The 24,202-nt window shown below is 36.6% G+C and overlaps 1 protein-coding gene across 37 annotated transcripts in view; it reads right to left on the reverse strand.

Moving 5' to 3' along the window:
- LOC138322797 (uncharacterized) overlaps nucleotides 1-24,202 on the reverse strand; it is a 180,124-nt gene that overhangs the window by 78,142 nt on the left and 77,780 nt on the right. For all 37 annotated transcript variants that reach the window (XM_069267086.1, XM_069267047.1, XM_069266915.1 and 34 more), the window contains 39 exons: nucleotides 22,846-23,019; nucleotides 22,387-22,636; nucleotides 21,822-21,985; nucleotides 21,239-21,415; nucleotides 20,162-20,417; nucleotides 19,804-19,967; nucleotides 19,383-19,553; nucleotides 18,486-18,756; nucleotides 17,769-17,929; nucleotides 17,142-17,309; nucleotides 16,615-16,870; nucleotides 15,963-16,132; nucleotides 15,617-15,790; nucleotides 14,969-15,221; nucleotides 14,400-14,563; nucleotides 13,112-13,288; nucleotides 12,445-12,660; nucleotides 12,039-12,081; nucleotides 11,687-11,847; nucleotides 10,551-10,718; nucleotides 10,000-10,255; nucleotides 9,657-9,817; nucleotides 9,247-9,420; nucleotides 8,644-8,847; nucleotides 8,466-8,508; nucleotides 7,964-8,127; nucleotides 7,646-7,822; nucleotides 6,002-6,254; nucleotides 5,533-5,705; nucleotides 5,110-5,286; nucleotides 4,602-4,811; nucleotides 4,365-4,407; nucleotides 3,801-3,967; nucleotides 3,267-3,443; nucleotides 2,882-3,091; nucleotides 2,579-2,621; nucleotides 1,879-2,042; nucleotides 1,439-1,612; nucleotides 378-587 (listed from right to left, as the gene is read on the reverse strand). In XM_069267086.1, coding sequence (XP_069123187.1) covers nucleotides 378-587; nucleotides 1,439-1,612; nucleotides 1,879-2,042; nucleotides 2,579-2,621; nucleotides 2,882-3,091; nucleotides 3,267-3,443; nucleotides 3,801-3,967; nucleotides 4,365-4,407; nucleotides 4,602-4,811; nucleotides 5,110-5,286; nucleotides 5,533-5,705; nucleotides 6,002-6,254; nucleotides 7,646-7,822; nucleotides 7,964-8,127; nucleotides 8,466-8,508; nucleotides 8,644-8,847; nucleotides 9,247-9,420; nucleotides 9,657-9,817; nucleotides 10,000-10,255; nucleotides 10,551-10,718; nucleotides 11,687-11,847; nucleotides 12,039-12,081; nucleotides 12,445-12,660; nucleotides 13,112-13,288; nucleotides 14,400-14,563; nucleotides 14,969-15,221; nucleotides 15,617-15,790; nucleotides 15,963-16,132; nucleotides 16,615-16,870; nucleotides 17,142-17,309; nucleotides 17,769-17,929; nucleotides 18,486-18,756; nucleotides 19,383-19,553; nucleotides 19,804-19,967; nucleotides 20,162-20,417; nucleotides 21,239-21,415; nucleotides 21,822-21,985; nucleotides 22,387-22,636; nucleotides 22,846-23,019 — 6,918 coding nt within the window. The remainder of the gene's footprint in view (nucleotides 1-377; nucleotides 588-1,438; nucleotides 1,613-1,878; nucleotides 2,043-2,578; nucleotides 2,622-2,881; nucleotides 3,092-3,266; nucleotides 3,444-3,800; nucleotides 3,968-4,364; nucleotides 4,408-4,601; nucleotides 4,812-5,109; nucleotides 5,287-5,532; nucleotides 5,706-6,001; nucleotides 6,255-7,645; nucleotides 7,823-7,963; nucleotides 8,128-8,465; nucleotides 8,509-8,643; nucleotides 8,848-9,246; nucleotides 9,421-9,656; nucleotides 9,818-9,999; nucleotides 10,256-10,550; nucleotides 10,719-11,686; nucleotides 11,848-12,038; nucleotides 12,082-12,444; nucleotides 12,661-13,111; nucleotides 13,289-14,399; nucleotides 14,564-14,968; nucleotides 15,222-15,616; nucleotides 15,791-15,962; nucleotides 16,133-16,614; nucleotides 16,871-17,141; nucleotides 17,310-17,768; nucleotides 17,930-18,485; nucleotides 18,757-19,382; nucleotides 19,554-19,803; nucleotides 19,968-20,161; nucleotides 20,418-21,238; nucleotides 21,416-21,821; nucleotides 21,986-22,386; nucleotides 22,637-22,845; nucleotides 23,020-24,202) is intronic.

Here is a 24,202-nt window from a genome sequence, read left to right on the forward strand (position 1 = left end):
CATTAATATAAAGCTATAAACCAAATTTGGGTAAAATCAAACAATAAATACTAAAGTTATCGAGCGGAAACCATGAATTTATCTGTTTTGACAATTTTAAAATCCTGTAACTCTTGTAGATATTGACAGATGTTGATCATTATCAAACTCATCTGAATTCACATTGATATGTGATGCCGACAATGCAGACATAGTGATACCTAAGTGTCGCACTTGTGTTGCAGGCGACACAAAAACCTTAGCACAATAGTTTTTCTACATAATTGTTCATGTAATATTAAATCAATTCATTATTCTGCATAAAAACATCAGATTGTCTCACTTATTAACATAATTTTATCCTAGAAGATCATCAACAGCTCTAAAGAGTGACCTACCCCATTGGTACTTGAACAGAGTGATGGTGAAGGAGAGCTTCTCTATGGTAACGGTCAGGGTGAAGTTACATGGGTCCAGTTCCACCATCGTCTGAATGGTCGTGTCCAACTGTGTAACCTCCGTACAACAATCCACAGCCCCACAGGTGGACGGCACGTAACAGTGGATGGTAGTGTCTGGCAGATCCACCTTATAGTCTACTCCACATTCTGTAAACAATAAAATTCAGGGTCAAACGGGTACAGAAGTTTAAAGGTCAACATTAGATGTTGTTATACCTGTGTATTCCTGAAACTATTCTGTAGTAAAATGAGTCAATATTTCAGATGTTTGCGCCCGTAAAATGTTGAGCGGTCAACATTGAAATGCTGACTGCTTACATTAACATGACGTCACAATGCATTAGTATGCGTCACTCAGCAACTTCTGACGAAAGTGCTTAAACCAAACTGGCACTCATTACTTATCGGCATATGGCTGTATGTAGTGAAAAAAACCCAGACAGAACCAGACCAAAAATCACCTTGTTTTAATCAATGCTCCGACCTTCTGCCAAATAGACCTAGTTTATCATTGATTGATCACACCATTTTGAATTCGTTCTTTGTAATATTTTATTTCAAAATTAAAATGACTGCAGCTATTTTATTTCCAATCATACACTCACAGTTATTTTATTTCCTATCATACTCTCAGATCAAACTATTGCCTTCGGCCTCTGGTCTCAGGCAACAGTTTGGTTGTCTAGTTCATCATAACACATGTTGACCTCAAACTCAGTCAACAAATGTGTATTTTTCGACATCTACAATATAACCAGTGTATTTATAAGGAGGGAAATCTGTTCTGAACAAATTGATGGTGATAAGCGGATTTGGCGGTAAAATGGTTGGTGATATAACGAGGTTTTACGGTATTATGCTTAACACCTTAAAGAGTTTAGAGGCAATTATTTGTGGGTGACAGTTTGGTGAAGGAGCAAATTATAGTAAATGTATAGATGAATTGCTGTTAACAGTAAAATGTCAATAATAACATTAGTCACTGTAATCAGACTTACCATCCTTCCAGCCGTCTAAATGTGGTGAGTAAGGCTCGAGGCTAAGGTCACACACATCCTCCTGTAGATAAACAGAGATCCCTAGGTACTCCTTCAGTAGGGACAGGTATAGTTCAGACAAAGGATAGGCTAGATTCTGTCCCCTATCAGTGGCCCAGCTGGTCAACGAGAAGTCTAAAACAAGACAAAAGTGAATGTGTTTATCCAAGCAGCAGCTACTATAGGAAAAGATACATACCCAATAAGGTTACAAAGAAAAACAATACTTATTAGTTGGATACACATCATTATCTACTAAACATAGTATGAAAAGTGAAAATCTGTTACATACTGATTAAATAATAATTAGAGATCATAGAGACATATAGAAAACTTAAAATATTGAAACTGAACACTCAAACAAGAGAACTTGACAAATAAATGATATAAAATTGACTTACTTGGATCCACAAAGCCAGTATACCATTGGCAGGGCTTCTTGATGAGAGCAGTGTCCCTGAATATTTCAGTTACAAACTCACACGGCTGGGACGTCTCCAGACAGGCACTGATGTTTAGGTCGATCAGATACTTTCTGTCCTGTACAAGGTCAAACAGCACAAAGCTGTGGAGGGCACAAGGGAGATTATTTATAGCAACAAATTGCCAACTTTGACAACTTTGTCAAACTTTAGGAAGGTTACTAAACAGGGGAGATAATTGGTGCATAAATTAATTACAAGCAATGTAAAGGTTAGTTACAAGGAAGATATCTGTTTTAAATTTAAGTAATCAGGTTAAAATTGATTAAAATAGTTCTAATAATTAAATGACAAAAAGGAGATAACTATTGCAGAGAGCAGGGTCAAGGGGAGATAACTACAGCTTTATCAGTAACAACGGGAGATAATTATTGTAAAGGTCATACAATAACGAAAGCCACTATTGTTCAGATGAGTGAAAACAGAAGAGAGCTCATGTACAACAGAAGATAAAATGACACTTTTTTACAGATCTGTGTCAAGGGGAGATTATTATTGTTTAATAACCGATAAAATCATGCATTTTAAATACTGAAAGATCTTTATGACAGTATTGTGATACTTTGTCACATGAGCTTTATTTTATTCTTTGTTACAGATCAAAATTAAGTTTACTTACTCAACTCTGATCAAGCCTTTCAAGTAGAAGTGGTCCCATGCACCTACACAATTTGAATGGAAGTGGAAAGCAATGAAATGATGGTATACAAATCTTCTATGCTCCAATTTCATTTTTAAAACAAAAATGTTTTTATCTTAATTTCCTAAGCACATAGATCATATACTTTAATTGATTGATAAGTTTTATCTGTCTACATATATTTAATATCATTTTTTTATCATCATCATCATGAATTTGTCACTACCACAAAACAGTTTTTGATAGGATGTAACCATGGCACATTTTTTTCCTTTTACTCACCAAATGTGTAGTCAAAAAGTGTTATGTTTTTGTAGTATCTATCAATACTGATACTGAGTTTGGATTCACATGAGTCAATTTCAACAGAGGCAGCAAAGTTACGACCAATTCTACTGACGTTCATACAGCACTCAAATGATGTACAGTCCGATTTCAGGCGACACCCCATGTGTGGAGGTAGCGAAGATACAGCAGTGGTAAGGCTACAATCTACAACAAACATGAAGGTCAGCAATACATAGAACCATATTTCTATATTTAATTGTCCAAGTATACTAAACATTACAGTGAATCTTTGCTCTTAAAATACTACCAATTAAACAGGTTATTCAGATTCAACAAGCTCTCAAACTATCATTTTTAAATACATTTTACCAGTACTTACCATGCACCCATCCATCTGAATCTTTAAGGGCGTAATGACCTCCATTAAGGTCACACTGTTCATTGTTTAGGTACGGTGACACCTTCATGTCCTTCATTAGCTGGGCAAGCACATAATCCTCTGGGGTCGCCCCCGGTAAAATACCCTTATCTGTGAGGTATGTAGTCAAGGAAAAGCCTGCAGAGAAAGATTAACAATGTCAGACTACTGTAAAACGTACATCTTATCTCCTTATAGAACAGCCCACAATGTGGACAGAGGATAATTCACAAATAGTTCTTCATGTTTCCAACTTTTCGTTTAGAAAGCTATGACCATGTTGCATTTACTTTATTAGAAATACTTTTTGAATTGAAACTTTTATTTTCAATTCAATTATTCTCAGTGAAACTGAGCAGCATGATTTGTTTTTCTTTGAAAGCAGAACTTTGCATCAAGTGTTTCTAATTTTTTCATTGAGATATCAATTAAATATATCAAACATGTATGCATGAAATTGGAACTTGGTATTACAGATACAAAGCCAGTACATACCAGAGATCGCAAATCCGTCGTTGTAGACACAGGAAGAGGACTTAGGTAGCCTGGTGTTGGCAAGGATCTGTTCTTGGTAGTCACAGGTAGCATTGGCCCCGAGACAGACGCTGATGTTCAGGCTAAGCAGGAAGTCATGGGCGCCCTCTAGGTTGTCCAACACATAGCTGTACAACACATAATCATTTAGTGATATTTTTTTATATTTTTTCTTCTCGAAGCAGAGTTATCTACTCTGGTTTTACCATCATTCCATTCACTTTGGACTGCAAAATTACAACTTTGAGTCATGACAGATAAATCTAAGGACATTAACATGTCTGTCAGACAGTTATGTCTTCATATGAAGACCAAGGAGACACAATGTGATGTAACGGAATGAGACAAGATGGGATGTTATGGCACAGGAACAAGGGACAAGTTAACACTAATATGCCCCCTCCCTCCATTGCCAATGTTATGGTGGAAGCAGATGAAAATTGATTCCAATGAGAATCTATCTTAAGCTTCATACCGAAAGTGTAGCATTTGAAGGGTATATGCAATTTTATTTATCAAACTTACTCTATGCGCAAAACTCTCCCAAAGTAGAAATGCTTCACTTCACCTGAAGAGAGAAAATTCAGACTACAGGAAAATGCAACAAGGAAGGACAGGTTACAAGTTAAAACACATCATAAATCTCATTATGAAATCAGCAGCTTTTATTATTAATTTCTTTAAAATTATTGACAGCAAAGAGAACTTTTCATTATTTTGTTTTATTTCCACTTCCAAAATGATAATTTAAGCTAATCATACCATAGTCAAAGTTGAAGGTGGTGATATTGTCGGAAAGGTTTTCCACGCCGATGGTAAACTTGTAGTTACAGGAATCAATCTTAACAAAGAAATTGAACGACTTGGAGAGATCTGGTACGTATGTACAACATGAGATTCCGTTACAATCCACGTCTAACACACATACGGTCTCGTCGTACAGAGATGGAGTCTGTACCGGTGTCAAACAGTCTGTAAAACAAAACCATTCATTTAGTTTACTTTCACATTTTAATTTGTAGCCTATAGCACCTGCCTCATCATGTAATGTATTGATCTTAGTTAACATTTCACATAACTTTCAGAAGAAAATCTTTGTGGTAAAAGTACATTATAATATAGGTATGGTTTATCATTTTTTATTTTTATATTTGTACAGAGAAAATTAATTCCTATTTTTAAGTCAAATTTTACATTGATGACTTTAAACCTTTGTTATCCAAGATCAAGAAATTTTTTTAACTACTTTACTTTGTGTACTATTACTTACTTCTAACCCATCCGTAGTATGCAGCATCGTAAGGAGCCAGATCTTTGGAGCAGGAAGTCGTCTTCATGTATCGCGACAATCCAAACCTGTTCATCAACTGGGACTGAGCATACAGAGGAAGGGGTTCATCGTAGTTAAGAAACCCATTAGTAGTTCTCCATTCCGTAATGTCAAAATCTGATATGAACAATACTATCATTTGTCAAGATATTATCCAATATCCTTTCAATTGTTTAAATGTTTTCTTCTTTAAATTTATATATTGTATGATTGTTTTCCTATAACTTTTGTGGTAGAAGAATTAATATCAAATATCGGAATCATGATTTTTAGTTCAATAAGTGTCATAGTATAATGACTGTTTTAAAACATTTGTTCCATAGGACTTCAATTGTTACCATGCAATTTAAAATGAATTCTAACCTGGCTCATTGAGATCTAGAGCTGTTTCCCAGTCACACGGAAGTCTGTCTAGCAGAGTGTTCTCTAGTATAGCAGACCGATCAATCACGCATGGGCCGGCCGACTCAAAACAAACACTGACATACAGACTCAGGAGAAACTGGTTCTGGTAAAACAGGTCATCCACAGAAAGCCTAATCACAAAATAGGACATGTTGATTATTTCCCCTTGTATCAAGTATTTAAGTACATTAATGGTTATTACCTTATAGGCACAATAGAGCTGTGACAATTATTTGTTGATTACAACAAAGGAATCACAACCATTTCGACCAATATACATTATAACTGAGTATATAGTACCAAAATATGATGACATGTTTTTTTTTTTTTTTTTTTTTTTTTTTGCTCATTATTCACTCAGGTGACATTGGTAAACTTAAGACTAGCTTATGTAGATGTCTATTCCTGAAAGAAATGATATACTTACTCTAGTCTAATGACTCCGTTGAGATACAGCAGACGTGTCGAGCCCCAGGTGTAATCATGTAAGGAGGTGGTAAACCCAAATTTCTCTATCCTGACGGTGAGGTCGTACGTACAGGGGTCTATATAGATGTACGTCTGCATGTACCGCCCAAGTGTGGTCACTCGCACACAACAGTCCACAGAGCCACAAGTATCACCGATATGGCAGTTAACGTCGTCATGGAGGTCCGGTACAGATATTGGATGGCTGCAGCCTATAGATATCAAACAAAATAGAAGCTTAAATATGTGTATATAGAAATGTCAGTACTGGTACATACAATGTGTCAATATGATTTCAAAGTGGGACAAAATAGGAAGAATATGGGCAATACTATTTACTCCCCCATCCCATTTCATGCCAGTGAAAATGTTTTCACCCAAAATATTTTAGACAGATTAGGTATTTTCCAAATCTGTAAGATAATATACAAATATAGCATTTTGATGAGGTCGATACATGTCGCTACATTTTCTGTAGTCGATATAACCATGTATTGACCGAAATCAAAATGCTATATTTGTTTTATTATTTTTCTGGATATTTTTACATTTTGAAATTAGTGCAAATCTAAATAAACATCGCATTGTAAATTCTGCTTTGCTATGACAGTTACAATCTTATGATTTTGTAACATGTTTAATTTAAGAACAACATACGAAAACAGTATCAATTGATGCACTTCACGCTTTTATTACATGCACCCGGTACATGCAATCTTGTCAATTGCATACATGTACATGTACTCGATTATACCTGTAGTTCCATGTCGGACACAGTCAATTAAATGTGTAGTTTGTTCTCCGTTGAAATAATCCAACTTCGACGCCAAACATATATTAAAAGATTCAGATTGACATGAACATACATTCTATTATGCTTAGTACTCCATTTCGTAAAATAAAAATCGTATACATACTGTACGATTAGCTTAATTCGGCCTAATGTTGTTACTAGTCTAGGTGGAAATTTTCAAATAAATATCAAACGTATTCACTATTCAATGGCTCCAGATGCTTAATGAATGTTACTCGATTATTTCCTACTCTCCTACCGTGTTTATGTTGAAAATTTGAAAGTTTAAACTGTAGTCTTCAGCTGGAAGTCATTATCATCTTTGATAGAAACCGTAACAATCAACGTCGTCTGTCACATTTTTGTGGTTACGCTTCAAACTCAGGTCATCAAAGCGTTTGTGTCAAAGCGCAAGGAACACAAAGCGTTTTGGTAACGTAGATGATAACGTTATCTAAAAATAACCGTGCAATATACTTTTTCTATAAACTACTTCCGGAAAAATCGTGCAATATAGTTTTTTATCGGTGAGCACGTGGCGTGTTTTTGACCAATGAAAAGTGGCAAAAAATCCAGAAAAACAATAATTTGCAATATGCAATTTGCAAAGGGATATTTTTGCATGAATATCATTCAATAGTACTTTTTGTCATAATAGAAATATCAAATGTTTTCAAAGTTATCTTTGCATGTCAAAAGCTTTTACTTGAAAGAAGAATATCAGATTTGGATAATCTACTCTCAGTCACAGAAGAGTAATAATATGGTATTGATCCAATTCTTATCATTTCCTGTAACAAATTTTTTTACTGATGTTCCATCCGAGGGAATCCTGAGGGAAGTATGGAGGTCCAGTGATGTCACACTCAAGGTCGTTAAGGTAGGGAGGAAGGTCAAGGACTTCCATCAAATCAACCTTGGCATCTCCAGTCAGTGAAGATACAACAGCATGTCCAGTGTCACTGAACCACTGTGTTAGGGAGAACCCTGAAATAGTACAAAACACAAACATTTTATACATCTATTCAAATTTCATGTTTCTTATTTACTTGAAATAATCATTTGGAATTTGTCATGAATCACGAACCATCTTTGGTATGTTACCATGGATACCACATGGTTACTCACCTGCCTCAGGGAAGCCTCTAGCCCAGGTACACACTTGTTTGTGGAGCTGTGTGTTGTCGAGGACGGTTACCACCGTACCACAGGAGGCAGCGCTGTCCCAGCATAGACTCAGATCTACACTGACAAGGTACATATCCTCGTGGGTCAGGTCCTGTATGGTCACTCTACAAAACAGGAAATCAGTACAAAAGGGGAAATAACTCAGATCTACACTGACAAGGTACATATCCTCGTGGGTCAGGTCCTGTATGGTCACTCTACAAAACAGGAAATCAGTACAAAAGGGGAAATAACTCAGATCTACACTGACAAAGTACATATCCTCGTGGGTCAGGTCCTGTATGGTCACTCTACAAAACAGGAAATCAGTATAAAAGGGGAAATAACTACGGATTTCAGTTATAAAATGAAAAATTATTTTTTCCATCAATCGGGGCAGAATGCAACAGGCTTTGGCAATACTGTATGGCTTTCTATAAATCCCTATTATAATTACACTTACCCAATCCTGAACACACCACCAATATCTAGCTCTTCCATCTCACCTGTTCAAAACACGAGGTCATAGAAATGTCTTAATAACAAACAAATAAACATTTTCACAAAAACAATTTTCAAGAATATCTTAATTGGAGAATACAGAACTCTGAAACAAAAACATATATTGATCTTGGACCTACCCCAGTTGTACTCATACAGAGACACATTGAAGGCGAGCTTCTCTATGCCGATATTGAGTTCATTGGCACATGGATCCAGTCTGACATAGTAGTGGATGTTCCTGTTGGTGACCATGTCCGTCATACAGCACTCCATCTCTGTACAATCCGGTGACAGATAACAGGTCGCATCATCAACATTAGGGGGCTGAACCGTCGGACATTCTGTGGCAAAATAACATATTACAAATACAAACATTTTGAGAGATATGCTATCTCCAGCCCTCCACATATGGGTGATGACTTTCATAGTTGTGTGGGGCTAAGCTGTTACAATATACTTAGTCATTGGTTTACCCCCCTCAAAAACCAAATTTTCTAATTTTGTGATACCTCTTCAAGGTACGTAACATATGAACTACAAACTGATTTCAGTCACATAATATGACCGTTTCATTTTTGAACTCTCTTGTTTCAAGAAAATAGGCCATTCTCACACAAAGTGACAGCTAAAAAGTTTGGCTTAATGTAGTTTAGTTCATGTATTAAAATGAAATAATTCAAGTTTTTAAAAATTTAACATCATGAACTTGAATGACTTTATTAATAGTAAAATGTTAGTACCATTGTGCCAGCCATCAATAGCACTACTAAACATCCCAGAGGCAAAGGAACACTCATTGTCATACAGATATGTTGATACTTCCGTCTCCCTCAGCAGCCGAGCTATTTGGTACGGGTCTAGGGACTGATCTGTTTCTACAGAGTTGTCTAGTCGCCATTTGTCAATGGAAAATCCTGAAAATGTAAAAATAGTTCAATTAAAATCAGTGAAATGCATATGAAAGGTCAATGAAAGGTCAATGAAACATAAGACAACATAAATTTGGTTCATGTCATATATATATCAGGAAAGTATACCAATATATATCATACCTATGATTGTTGTATTACAACCCCTAGTTTGAACACTGAAGATAAGGAATAATCCACCATCAGAGTAGCAACAAAATGGATATCTAAATAATATTTACCTGTGATAGCATAACCATAGTCCCAGTCACATAAAGGCTTGGGTAGCTCTACACTGTCCAGTATCACGATGGCAGTATCACACGAGCCGGCAGTGAAACAGGACTGGATAGACACGGACACTCGTAACTTCTTACTCCCAAACAGGTCCACTATGTTGTAGCTGAAAAGAAACAAAAATAAACAATATAATAAATATTTGACTATGTTCATATCAGCTTAACTCACAACTTTACGTAAACCCGTTTCCCTAGACTAGTTTTCCTAGTCTGATGCTTGCCCTTGGAATATATATGCTAATTCTTCTATTAACCCCAGGTGTTAATTACTTGTAGTTGCACTTACCTGATGATGAAGGTGCCCCTGATCTTGTAGTACCATGTCTCACCCATCTTGTAGTCAAATAGAGGTATCTCCGCTTTTACCGCCTCGATCCCGACAAACAGCATTTTCTTACATGTATCCACATGCACCTTATAGTGGATGTTGCGTTGGATGGTGGGTACGTCTGAACAACAGTCTATCTCTGTACACAAACTAGACAGGTGACAACTTGTCCCGAGGGGTAGGGTCGGCAGGGTCCCAACATCCTCTGTACAGGCTGTGTAATGTAAGAATCAGTATTTGAAGCCTTTTGATCTAAATTTGATCCATATAGCAGTAGCAGTAAAGCAGAAGCATTCTGATTAAATTTGTTTTGGATAACAATATAAATATTTGCAGGATTTAAAGTAATGAAAATATTTTTTTCATGTATTTTTGTGATATACTGGTACAAAAGTAAGAAATGCAGTCCAAGCTTAAAATGTACAGGTCAGTTAAACTATTGATATCCAAACCAAGCAAGCTCATAGCTCTATTTCAATTAATTCTATAATTATGCGTGTATGACTTACTAGTGTTCCAGCCATTCACGGCTGGTGTGTATGGAGAGGTGGAAACATTACATGGTGTCTCTAACAGGTACAGTCCGACCTCCAAAACATTTAGAAGTCTGCTTATCTCAACTTCAGTAAGAACCGCTCCTGCTCCTACTGATGACTTCCATGTCGCCAAGGAGAATCCTGCCAGAAAGAATATGAAAAATTATACAAGAGGCCAATAGGCCTGAATGGTCATCTGACTTGGCACAATACAACACCTCAAAGAATATAGTAGTGGCAAACAATTCAGGCAATACAAAATAACTCTTTTAATAGAAGAATTTTTAGGAGTTTCTGATATATTTGATGAATTAGACCTTGAATGAAGGTCAAGGTCATTCATTTTAATAAACATGTTGTCCCTTCATGTCAACATGATACAAGCCCTATATCAGGTGTCTAGGCCTCTTAGTTATTCACAAGAAGTTGTTTAACATTTTTAGCCTATTTGACCCTTGTGACCTTGAATGGCGATAAAGGTCTTTCATTTGAAGAAACTTGGTAGCCCTTCATTCATCCCACCATGTCACAGGCCCAATATCAGATATCTAGGCCTCTAAGTTCTTAACAACAATTCGTTTAAAGATTTTAGCCTATTTGAACCCTGTGACTTTGAATATATGTCAAGGTCATTCATTTGAACAAACTTTTGAATAAATGTCAAATTCATTTATTTGAACAAACTTTGTAGCCCTTCATCCCAGCATGTTACAGGCCAAATATCAGTACCCTGGGCCTTTTGGTTATTGAAGAAGTTGTTTGAATGATAAATTTACGCACAGTTGACGGCCCTTGACGATGGGCAATGCAAAATGACAAAAGGTCATCAGATGATCTAACATTGCAAAATAACTTTACTAACATAGTATAAAATACTAAATATAGAGCCCATAATTCATGAACGATTCAGCATTATAACACAAAGAGCACTAGTATAGCAAGTTGATTACTGATTGTGCCAAGTTATTGAGCTCACATTTAATTATAAGAAAATTACAGAAGATGTGACCAAAAATAATTCAACAACGTCATATTTTGCTCTAATCCTTTCTAATGTGAAAAAGCCCAAAACTTAAATTACGATCCGCAGAATCAGCATTTAACAGTACCTGGATCAGCCATTGGTCTGTTCCAATCACATGACTGTTTGGGCAGGAGAGAGTTCTTCAAAATTGGAGCCGTCCACTCACAGGAACTTGTCTCGAAACACAGTGAGAGGTCAAAGTTCACCAGGTACATTCCTTCACTCTCCAGGTTGTATATGGTGTAGCTGTGTAATTGTAATGGTAATAAAAACAAACATAGTGGCATCAAACAATCACTCAACATTTACATTGCCAAACCTTATGTGGAATTGTATGGGTAGTCCACAGAATTAGCAAATAGTATTGGATAAAGAAGGGATATACATGGACAACAGAATTGACAATAAATTGTAAAATGAATCAATTGTTAACTTACTCTGCTCTAAGAACACCGTTCAAGTAGAACATCCTTGGTCTCCCTGTAATTAAACATTCATATTTTGATATTTCGATAGCACTTTCTCATGTTTTTTATTTTAACTAGACAGAAAAAACATTATGTTTTCAAATTTGACAGAACAATTACAATGTGATAAAATATATGATTTACTGTTTCATTGTTATTGATAATGAAACTTGAAATCATATTAAATTGTTTTCAGACCCCCACATGGAGAACCTGAATATAATTTTTGCTAACCTCTAGACAAGTAGTAAGCAAGATTTCCTTGACAACAGTTATGTAGAAGAAAAAAAAATAGGTAAGATTTTTTATTAGACATATTGTAAATATGTTCTCTTAGTTACAATTTTGGTATATTTGTATTTAGACAAGTTCTTACCTATTAGATCATCCAGGAGAGGAACCTTCACATTCAAGTCCTCCATTTGTATGGATAAAATCAGGTCACATGGCTGGATATCAAAGTGGATGAAGAAGTTCTGCAGGACAAAGGAGAGCTCCACACAGCAGAACCAGCTTGTACAGGAGCCTTGGAGTACACAGCTAACAGGATAGGAGGAAAGGTCGGGCAGCGGCTCAGGCAACGTAACACAATCTACAAATATTATAATTGTCACTTTCGTTTAGGTTTTCGGGGGAGAGACAACATGATAAATTGAACAATGACTTGGACAAAGTGCCACAAGTTACAAATAATGATGGAAGAACAATGCTTTCAATGAAGGACATAAGCAACAGGGTAGAATGATAAGATGACAGTGACTTGGTGTTATAAGCTACAAACTTTTGAAGTGTTAAGGACACAAAAGTTAAGCAGCACGCCTAATACCTCCATCTACAAACAGTAATGTAGCTATTGTCAACAGGTGAATGAGAATTGGAAAATTATTGAGCATCAGTTTAGAAATTGATTTAAATCTACAAATAAAACATGGCAGGTTTCATTGAGGCTTGAGGGTAAAGGTAACAGGACTGGTCAGACCTGTAATCTATAAGATGTATCTTAATTAGTATATGTATTATACAAAAGGAAACAAATCACCTACCATCAGCCTTCCAGCCGTTGTTGGACGGAATATATGCAGGCAGGGTCGCGTCACACGTTGGGTTCTGTAGGTAACTCACAATCCACAGGTCCTGCATCAGTTCCTGTTCAAAAACTGTAGTGAGTGCTGTATCTGGGGCAATGGACCTTTCTTGAAGCCACTGGCTCCTTGAGAAATCTGTAAAAACAATTCGGATGTATATTCTTAGTCAATCTGATGTATACAATTTGGATTTCCATGTGATAGGTGAAAATAACGATGTTAATGTCATAACAATCGTTAAGATCTGAAACCATTCCATTGGGCAACTGGCTGTCCAACAGTAAAACTAAGACTGTAAGACGTACTGTAAAATTAATGTACAAATCCTCAACATGAAAATGTAACAGCTAAATGAGATGTTTCAAGGAAAAGCAATTTTCACTGGTTTGCTTAAGATGATGCATCACCTTATCAGGTAGATATTGGGCCTAGTTACCATGTAGATATTGGGCCTAGTTACCAGGTAGATATAAGGTCTAGTTACCAGGTAGATATTGGGCCTTGTTACCATGAAGATATTGGGCCTAATTACCAGGTAGATATTGGGCCTAGTTACCAGGTAGAAATTGAGCCTACTTACCAGGTAGATATTGGGCCTAGTAACCAGGTACATATTGGGCCCAGTTACCAGGTAGATATTGGGTCTAGTTACCAGGTAGATATTGGGTCTAGTTACCAGGTAGATATTGGGTCTAGTTACCAGGTAGATATTGGGCCTTGTTACCAGATAGAAATTGAGCCTAGTTACCAGGTAGATATTGGGCCTAGTTACCAGGTAGATATTGGGCCTTGTTACCAGGTAGATATTGGGCCTTGTTACCAGATAGAAATTGAGCCTACTTACCAGGTAGATATTGGGTCTAGTCACCAGGTAGATATTGGGCCTAGTTACCAGGTAGATATTGGGCCTAGTTACCAGGTAGATATTGGGCCTAGTTACCAGGTAGATATTTGGCCTAGTTACCAGGTAGATATTGGGTCTAGTTACCAGGTAGATATTGGGCCTTGTTACCAGATAGAAATTGAGCCTAGTTACCAGGTAGATATTGAGCCTACTTACCAGGTAGATATTGAGCCTACTTACCAGGTAGATATTGGGTCTAGTTACCAGGTAGATATTGGGCCTTGTTACCAGGTAGAAATTGAGCCTACTTACCAGGTAGATATTGGGTCTAGTTACCAGGTAGATATTGGGCCTACTTACCAGGTAGATATTTGGTATAATATATTTTTATTTGCCCCTTACCTGGGTTGGTGAAACCTGCATTCCAGGTACAGTCTGGTTCTGGGAAGCGTACTTTGTCAAGTAGGGTAAAGTTCTGAGCACATGGTCCCGCGGTCTCTAGACACACTTCTATGCCCAGGGATACCAGGTAACTTCTGTCATACATCAGGTAATCCAATGTGTACCTGACAAACAGGGTCAGAAGGAAATCAGTACAAATCATGGACAGTCAAGTATTTTAATGTTTACTCCAATAGATTTGCTTCCCTAAATTAACTGCATGTTACAACAAGGAAACGGGCCCTATGACCAAACCCTTACTGCCCCACCCCATCCTCTATCTTCATTTTAAGATCATATGACATAGTATAAACAATCCATTCTTAAAAGAATTTTTCCCACTGAATCATCCACATGTGCAGTATTCTCTATCTTTCAAAGCTATCTTTTTTTAACTTGCATTGAACTGCTGGTCATAATTTAAATGACTTTCGTATTGCTTATATTTTGAATTCCAATTCAGAGCAAGAGTAGAAATAAGAAAAACAAAACATACATATTAGGTTTGTTTACCCTATAACAACACTTACATCATGCGAATCACCCCATACAAGTAGAAATGTTTCACTGTCCCAAAAGGATAGCCGATCAGGGACTCCTCATGGTAGATTTTCTCAATGCTAACTCGTAGTGTCTTATAACAGGAATCTAGATCGAGAGACAGCTGGAAGGTCTGGTCCAGAATCGGCACGTTCAGGCAGCAGTTCACACCAGTACATGTGTCTGGGATGTGGCAGGTGATGTCATCCGAGATCGATGGCAGAGCGATCAACTTTGGACAGTCTGAAGTCAACAAACCAGAAATAGTGTTAAAGTTGGATATTGGGGTCTACATATATAACATCTAATATACAGACTTAGGTAAAATCGGACTTTCATTACTACAGTGAAACCTGCCGTAGTGATCACCTCCGTATAAAGACTTTGGTCTAATCAGAACTTTATTACCTGGTGGTAAGCTATGTGAAACAGGACAATGCTAGCTAAATTCACAAACCGATATATCAATTAAATTGTACTGAATGAATTAGTCAACAGGTATATTCTGATCAAAGTAAGAACTGTTATTACTTAGACATGTCTTTAGATATAAAACTCACCACATCCGTAAGATACAAAAGGATACCACCGGACAGGACAGACTTAGGAAACATAACATAGCCCATCGGAGACCTTACCTGAATTCCAGATATCTGTAGTGGGCAGGTAGTTCCCAGCGCCCTGGTCACATGACGGGTGGTATTGATACACTGCCAGTTCCAGGTGGGACAGCAGGGTGGACACAGCGTTAGGAGGTAGAGGTGTCGACATCGGTAAACTCTCTGACACCAGCCAGCTACTCAGCGAAAACCCTGTAACACAAGTTCAGGGTTTATTTAACACATTATGTGAAATATTCTATAATTAAAAATTTCTCCACCATTTATTTCCCACCATTTATCATTTTCCATTCAAAGATAAATTTTCATTAGAATGATATCTAAAATATAAGACATTACATAGTTAAAGCATAAAATCACCTACCTGGTACATTAAAGTCGGTTGCCCAGATGCAAGTCAATTTGGGGATCAGATAATTGTCAAACAGAGTGAAGTCCACATCACACGGCTTACTCTCGTCGGCCTCAAAACAAACTTTGAATCTGGCGTTAAACACGTAATAGCCAGCGTCTGCTAGGTCAATGACAGAGTAACTGGAATAGGATCAAAATTGGTGGTGTAGTTTCAGGTTGGTTTCAATAAATTTAATTCTAATACAACCATTTCTTTTTACAATTACTTTTAACAACATGGAAAGTGAAAATTTGAAAACATAATTAAATGTAATATGTTATAGTGATACAGACAAAGCATGAGGTCTTGCAGTTGGTAGTATCTGCAGTGAAACAGTCTTATGTTTTTGCTTATCCAATCAAAATGATGTAACTTTTTCTTACATCATCTTTGACTGACTATAACTCTAAATTTAAGGCTGTTTTAGACTTAAGACTGTTTATGTATCTTGGAAACTAGTAAATCTTCCTTGAGATGAGTTGTTTTTTCGTAGTTATTACTGTTCCTGCCTTTGACTCTTTAGTAACTTTAAGACTGGTATGAGTATAATATCAAGGGCCACAGACATTTTATCCTTAAAATCTGAAAATTTTTCTTAGATATTCATGTCAGTTTTACTTACTGAATCCTCACAGCCCCAAACATGTAGAAATCATACTGCTTTCCAAATTCAAAGTCAAACAAGGACACAGTAAACGTGAGTTTCTCTATCCCCATTTTCATTTCAAACTGGCACGGGAAGAATTCCACAAAAGCTTGGAAGGCGATGTCGACATCATTGGGTTCCATACAACAGTAGACCCCCGTACAGAAGCTGGGGATGTGACAGGCTGCTGGCTCGGTGATGATCGGTAGGGCAGACGTCAGCGGGCCACATTCTACAATCAAACAAAGATGCAAAGAACTAGTAATGGCTGGAAGACATTAATTCCCTACCTCCATATATCAAGACTGGGACAAGATTGGATGCCACACTAAATGATCGAATGAAACGACGTGGACATTTTTATTCTTAATTTCTTGTTTCAAAACCAGACACTGAAACATTCTAATAACAGCTCAACAAACCCTTATACAATGTAAGTCAATAAAAGATAGAGATATTCAATGATGGGCCCAGATCTGCCTTCCTAAATGTGAAAGACTTACCATTATATACACCGTTAGTGGCCAGGCTGTAAGAGCCACTGGTCAGCTGACATGGGGTGTCCAGTAGAAAGTCAGTGATCTTGAGAGCATCCATCAGGTGATTGACGGAGAACCCCGTAACAGGACCAACAATACTCTGTCCATCTTTCCAGTCCTCCAGCGAGAACTCTGTAACAATCATAAAGACCTAAATGTCATCGGCTCCATAGAAAACTCAACTGCAGGTAACACGAGGGACAAACATGGTTTACACCATCTGTCCTTTCATTTCTAACACAAACATTATTAAAAACAAGTAAAATACATACATTAAGATCTGGATCTTAGAATGTTTGGTTTGTTTTAAGTCTCATTATAAAGTATACAAAGTTCTCGTCTAGCAATGCAAAAATGATGGAATTCCCAAAGGAAAATCTTCAGTGTAATAATCTTAATTTAACACTTGATCACAGTCGTTTAAAATTAATAAAATAGTGCAAATGTCTGTGTGGTTAGCTTATTGTAAATATTAATTGCAATTGAAATCTTCAGTTTTCAAATTGGTGCTAAAATTCTAATGCATCAAATTTTTTTCTTCACTATCATGTTTACAGCAAAACATTGAATCGAACGAAGTGTATAATATACCTGAATCAACAAAGCCAGCACTCAAATCACACACAGGTTTGGGTAGTTTGACATCCTCGAGTACAACAGCAGTAATGTTACATGAGGTGGAATCAAAACAGATACTGGTGTTGAGTGACACCAAAAACTTCCTCTCAGAATCTAAGTCTTCTATCATGTAACTGAAACACAAACACAGGTACAGGAAAAGTTAACTCTGGTGATTATCTATTATTAATTGAATAAAGTAAAATAAAAATTGATGAAAATATACCTGTCAGCTTTAATGTAGGCTTTTTACTATAATAATGAAAAATAATCTGCTAACTAGAACAAGAATTCCACGAAAGTGGATGTATCGCCTACACAGCAGTTTAAAACATCATAAAAAATAGTTATAATAACTAAGGGAAGTTATCAAGTCCTGTGACTTACAAATATTAACGGATTTTGACTAGTATCAAACCCATCCTAGATCTCATTGATATCAACCAATATACAAAATTTGGTTAAAATCAGATAATAAAACATCATTTCCATGAAATATTTAATCTATTTAAACTCAACCGAACACCAGAAAAACATATAAGGCTATTAAAAGATCCATCAAAACAATCCACCTTACAATTTTCTAAGACTGCTGTACAAGGTGCATGATTACTATTAAGTTTGTACATCAGAGAAGTGTGGCTCAAGTAATAAATAGATATGAGGGAACTTAAGTTCCATCATACTTACTCGACCCTGATAACGCCGTGGAGATAGGTGTGACCGATGGTACCATACACATAGTCCAACAGACCAATGACCACTGTAAACTTCTCTATGCCGACGGTCAGCTTAAGGTTACATGGGTCAATCGTGACGTAGGTGAATATGGACCGATCTATGAGAGCCACGTCAGTACAGCATCGGACAGCTGTACAGCCTGTGTTAGGGTCGATGGTGTCGTACAAATTACAAGTCATTGCATCGTCCAGTGTAGGTAAATCCACAGACGGCTGGCATCCTGAGGAAGCATCAATTTTATAAATATTTGGTATCTGTGAGTTCACAGAACATTCAAAAATATAACTCAGTTGGTCTATAATATCAATTTATATGACCTTTGCTGACATTTGCATACTGGTCTTTATTCCAGCCCTAGCCATTGGTCGGTATATATGACCTTGGCTGACATTTGCAAACTGACCTTTATTCTAGCCCTGGGCATTTGTCGGTGTATATGGCTGACAACATTTACCTACTGGTCTTTATTCCAGCCCTAGCCATTGGTCGGTGTATATGACCTTGGTTGACATTTGCAAACTGACCTTTATTCTAGCCCTGGGCATTGGTCGGTGTATATGGCTGACATTTACCTACTGGTCTTTATTCCAGCCCTAGCCATTGGTCGGTGTATATGACCTTATATATGACCTTGGTTGACATTTGCAAACTGACCTTTATTCTAGCCCTGGGCATTGGTCGGTGTATATGGCTGACATTTGCATACTGGTCTTTATTCCAGCCCTGACCATTGGTTGGTACATATGACCTTATATATGACCTTGGTTGACATTTGCATACTGACCTTTATTCTAGCCCTGGCCATTGGTTGGTGTATATGACCTTGGCTGACATTTGCATACTGACCTTTATTCCAGCCCTGGCCATTGGTTGGTGTATATGACCCTCGCTGACATGCCGTATCTTGGTAGTAGTAGGCAATACCCAATAGGTGCTCCAGTCGGTTGATCATCGTCGAGTCCAATGGCTGACCAACAGGCCATTGTTGAGAGTCGAGCCAATCATTGTAGTTGAACCCTTAAAAAATGTTAAAAAAAGCAAGTGTGGGATTTATCATTTACACACCCATCACAAAATCAGCAAAGTGTTTGTGGGTTCATTTTTTTTAAATTTTTTTTTTTGTAATTAATATCCTGTAAGCCTACATATTTTAAAGCATTTCAAGCTAGAAACTTTGCGCTATACTATAAGTGTGCTAATCATATATTCTGTCTTTGCTAGAGCAACCATTAATCATTATGAAGTTTTATCACTGTAAACATCTTACCTGGTATGAGGAAGTCTGTACCCCAGTCACACACCGGCTTCTTCATTTTAACATTTTCAAGTATTTTCTTTGAGACTTCACATGTCTCCGCAGACTCAAAGCAGATGGAGATGTTGACTGACACTATAAAGGAGTCCTCACTCTCTAAATCCACAATTTGGTACCTAACAAAAATAGTCATTAAATTGGACTTTTATTTCAAAGTGGCTGTTAGATATCAAAAGCAAAGCAAACTGACAACAGCAAGGTGAGAGAAAATGATCTGAAAGACCAGATGGGACTGATGGTCACTTTTGAAAATTGAGTTCTAAAATGTCCTTCTTTTACACATTGAATGAAAACACTAAATTGTACTTACTCTAAATTGGCCATTCCTAAAAGTGAGACTGTACGGCGTTCACCATAGACAAAGTCGACCATAGAGAAGTTGAGTTGTAATAGCTCCACGCCGACACTGAGACGATAATTACACGTGTCTACGTAGACGTAGGCATTAATGGCGAATCCCAGAGTGGAGGAGTCTACACAACAATCTACCCCTGTACATGAGTCTACCACACGACAGGTCGCCCCGGACCCCAGACTCTGCAGGCCTGATGTCATACCAGCACATTCTGTGTGATAAAGTCATGGTGATTTGATTTGTATCATAGCAACACATTTTGATAATGATCAGACAACAGGCTTGATCTACACAAGACAGAGATTAAAGATATATGTGCCGTAACTGGGCAAAAAATTCGACATGTTATTTTTTCTTCATTAATCTATTGAAAACCACAAGGTTTGATGAATTAAGCTGTGAAAGTCATTAAAATGACTTCAGATGCCTTATAAATATTAGCTTCAACAAATACATTATATACTGTAAAATTGTTGTATTTTATGAGTAATGTATGTTCAGATGGAAACATACCTGCAGAAATCACTTTACAATTACTAATAACATTGTAAAAATGTGAAATAAAATTGTAGACCACAATTTGGCTTCATGGTCTGACTGTATGTACTCATTTTAATTCACTATAGATGTAAAAATTATGATTTTTGGCAGTAACGCCAAAAATCATTTTCAGCTCTTATATGTGCTTGTAAAATAAAAACCTCCAGAAAAGCTCATCTTGATTCGTGAGTATAATAAATATGGCACATATAACTTTAAATGGTATTCATCAACTACCCAAAATGGTTTAAACTTTAAAATGGTTAAGATCCAGAGAATAAAGGCTGTTGCAAATGAATGTCAAATATTATCAGTGTGATTACCATGGTTCCAAAATTACTTCTATTCAAATCTTTGACCGTAGTAGCATTTCATTTGAGGCAGTATCTTCATATTGTTTGTAATAAGTAATCAGTGAAGGCCATTTGACAATGTTGGCCCCAGTGATTTGTACAACATGAAATACATATTTTTTAAGCGAAGATTACTTACGATCAATCCAGCCAAGACTGTTGGCCCCAGTAAATGGTGCCTCTGAACTTTTACAAGCGTCTTGCCGGATCAAATCCGACATGCCCATGTCTTGTAGTAACTCTGATACATCATGGTATGCCAGACCTTGGCTGACAGGCATCCCTCTGTTCAACTTCCATTGCTTTAGTGAAAACCCTGAACTCAGAAAAAGAAAACTTGTAATATCTGAAAGACAACTAGTTATGCCCCCAACAAGGACAAAAACATCAATAGAGCTTTAGAGAGAATATTCAAACATGCTTTAAAATATACTTGTGGAAGTGTCTTTACTTTAATCCTAAAGATTATCCCATCGCTATTGCACATGAATTTAAAGAAACATATATTTAAGACAAATTACACAAATAAGAAAACTAAGTGGAGAGGATTGTGAATGACTAACATTGCTGAGCATTTTTTTTGTTTTAGTCTCTTTTTGATAACACTACTCAAATACAGCTGTTCAATGATAACAATCAATGACACACAAGTTTAAATTGTGTGAAATTCAGCAAGAATGAACAGAATATTTTGATGTAAAGCCGATTCACAGGTAACTTACCTGGGTCTATGAACCCCCTGTCCCAGTTACAGGTGGATTTAGGTATGGGTGTGTTTTCAAACAGTGGATACACATATTGACACGGCTGGCCCGCCTCAAAACACAGACTCAGGGTCATGGAGATCAGGTACACGTCATTCGCATGGAATACGTCAATGATGAAACTGAAGAAAAGCAACCAATGTTAACACATATTCTCTTAATGATTGCTATAGTCTACAGTGACAATATTAATTATTATGTCTTTCAGTCAAAGTGGATAAATGCAAATTATAATTATTTTTTCACTGAATTAAAAGACTATATAACAATACTGAATTAGCATCAGTCAAGACAAATGCTGACATCCATTGCAATTAGTTTTGAAAATTTGCTTTTATTCCAATGAATACAAATTGCTTGCATATCGAATTGAACAAAACATTAATTGCTATAATATGAACTTCTGAGTTTGTAATCTACATGCCGGTAGTTCATTGCTCATCAGTGTTTTTGTTAATTCCATGAACAAAATAGCAACAAAAGAAATACCGGTATTATCATTGTAATAAACAAAGATACTTACTCTAAACTTACTACCCCAAACAGTTTAGCATTGTGCCATACTCCAAAATCAAACTCCCTCAATATTTTCTCAAAATGTAGATTCTCAATGCCGACACTGATCTTGTAGTCACAAGGCTCCAGTTTGACATAGGCATTGAAGCTCCTTTGCATGAAGTTCACATCAATACAGCAGTCTATGCCGGTACATGTGTTGTCCAGGTAACAGGTGAGGTTGTTTGGTAAGTTAAGTAAGTCCACATCAAAACAGTCTACAAAATAAAAAAAGTAGTCAGAAAAGAACATGTATGATTTTAAATAATACAATGGATCATTTTAAATGATACAAGGGAAATATAATGTTGACATCAATTACATAGCTAACATTCTTATCGATCTTTTCAAGTTAAAATATGTACTTATATATGACTAAATCACTCTTACACATGAAGAAGCTAATGTTATTTAAGTCAACACTTACCTGTTGTCCAGCCTAGAATGGAGCCACTGTACTGAGCACTGTAGCGGTCACACTGAGGATTTTTAACATACTCCCCTAGTCCTAACGCCTGTAGAAGTGTAGACACAGCCGTCGGGTTCAAGATGTCATAGCGACTGTAATGGTTATTGGTCAACCACGTCTCCAGACTGAAACCTGCAATGTCAAGTGTTTTAATGCTTTGTGATTTGGTGATACAGGTTGAAGTAAACTGTTTTCAGTCGCTGTGATTATCCTAAAGATAGCATCTCCTCATTTGAAATGTGAACAAGCAAATTCGTGGAATTTCCATCCCTCGCTTTCAAGACATATTGTAGGTAAACATTATTGAGGTTAGGTTTAACCTTGGTTGAAACATGAAACAATAAATTAAGTCTTATTCGGAAGAAAGACATTTAACTTTGTTACCAAGTTTGAAGAAAATTGGTAGATATTTATTGCAGTAATTGTACGGAAGTGACAGAAAATGACTTTTTTTACTAAATCAAAGGGCCATAACTCTGCTTATTAAGATCTGCCAAAAGTGGCGATCGAACTTGGCTAAGCCCTTAAGGCATTTAACTTTGTTACCAAGTTTTAACAAAATTAATTTTAACATTTGTTAGTCATTACACAGAAACTGCAGAAAAATGTTTGGAAATCTAATTTTGAAAAGAATATAATTCAATGAAATTTAAGCTCTGATTTCTCAAACAACACCATCTACAGGCAAACCTGAAGTCACCTCCTAAACTATCAAATTCCTTTTTTACCTTAAAGATGCTCCATCGCCAACTGAGCATGATAAATGATACCCATCATTTGAACAATAACTGGTGTATAATCGTGTTTATATGTCTAATTAAAACAAAAATGAATATGAAATAATTCATTTTGCTTTTGGTGTGTCAACAATCATTGCTTAATTCTATATAGGGCATAGTGCCATCAAAAAAAAATTCGGGACTCAATTAATTTTTTTTTGATATTTCGATCTTGAATTAAACCGAGAAGCTCAAATTTTTCAATGGTGGTAATGGTGTGAAGAAGTAATTTTTGTAACTGAAACAAGTAGCCCATGGGCCTTAACGGTCATCTGACTCACGGCACAAAACAACAAAGTCACAGAATGAAGTATTGGTTAACGGTTAATATAAACAATACAAGGAACTCCTTAGTTGAATATGTAAGTAAGTTTCTGAAATAGGTAAATGTCATTTGTTGAACAAACTTGGTAGCCCTTCATCCATATATGGTTTTAAACCATTCAAGGATTAATATAAGGAGGAGTCAGATTTTAAAGCCAAATTTCAGCAAAGCTCCCATTTTGGAACTCCGCCGTACTATCCCCATGGGTCTT

This window comes from Argopecten irradians, chromosome 1, assembly GCF_041381155.1.
Source record: "Argopecten irradians isolate NY chromosome 1, Ai_NY, whole genome shotgun sequence".
NCBI lineage: Eukaryota > Metazoa > Mollusca > Bivalvia > Pectinida > Pectinidae > Argopecten > Argopecten irradians.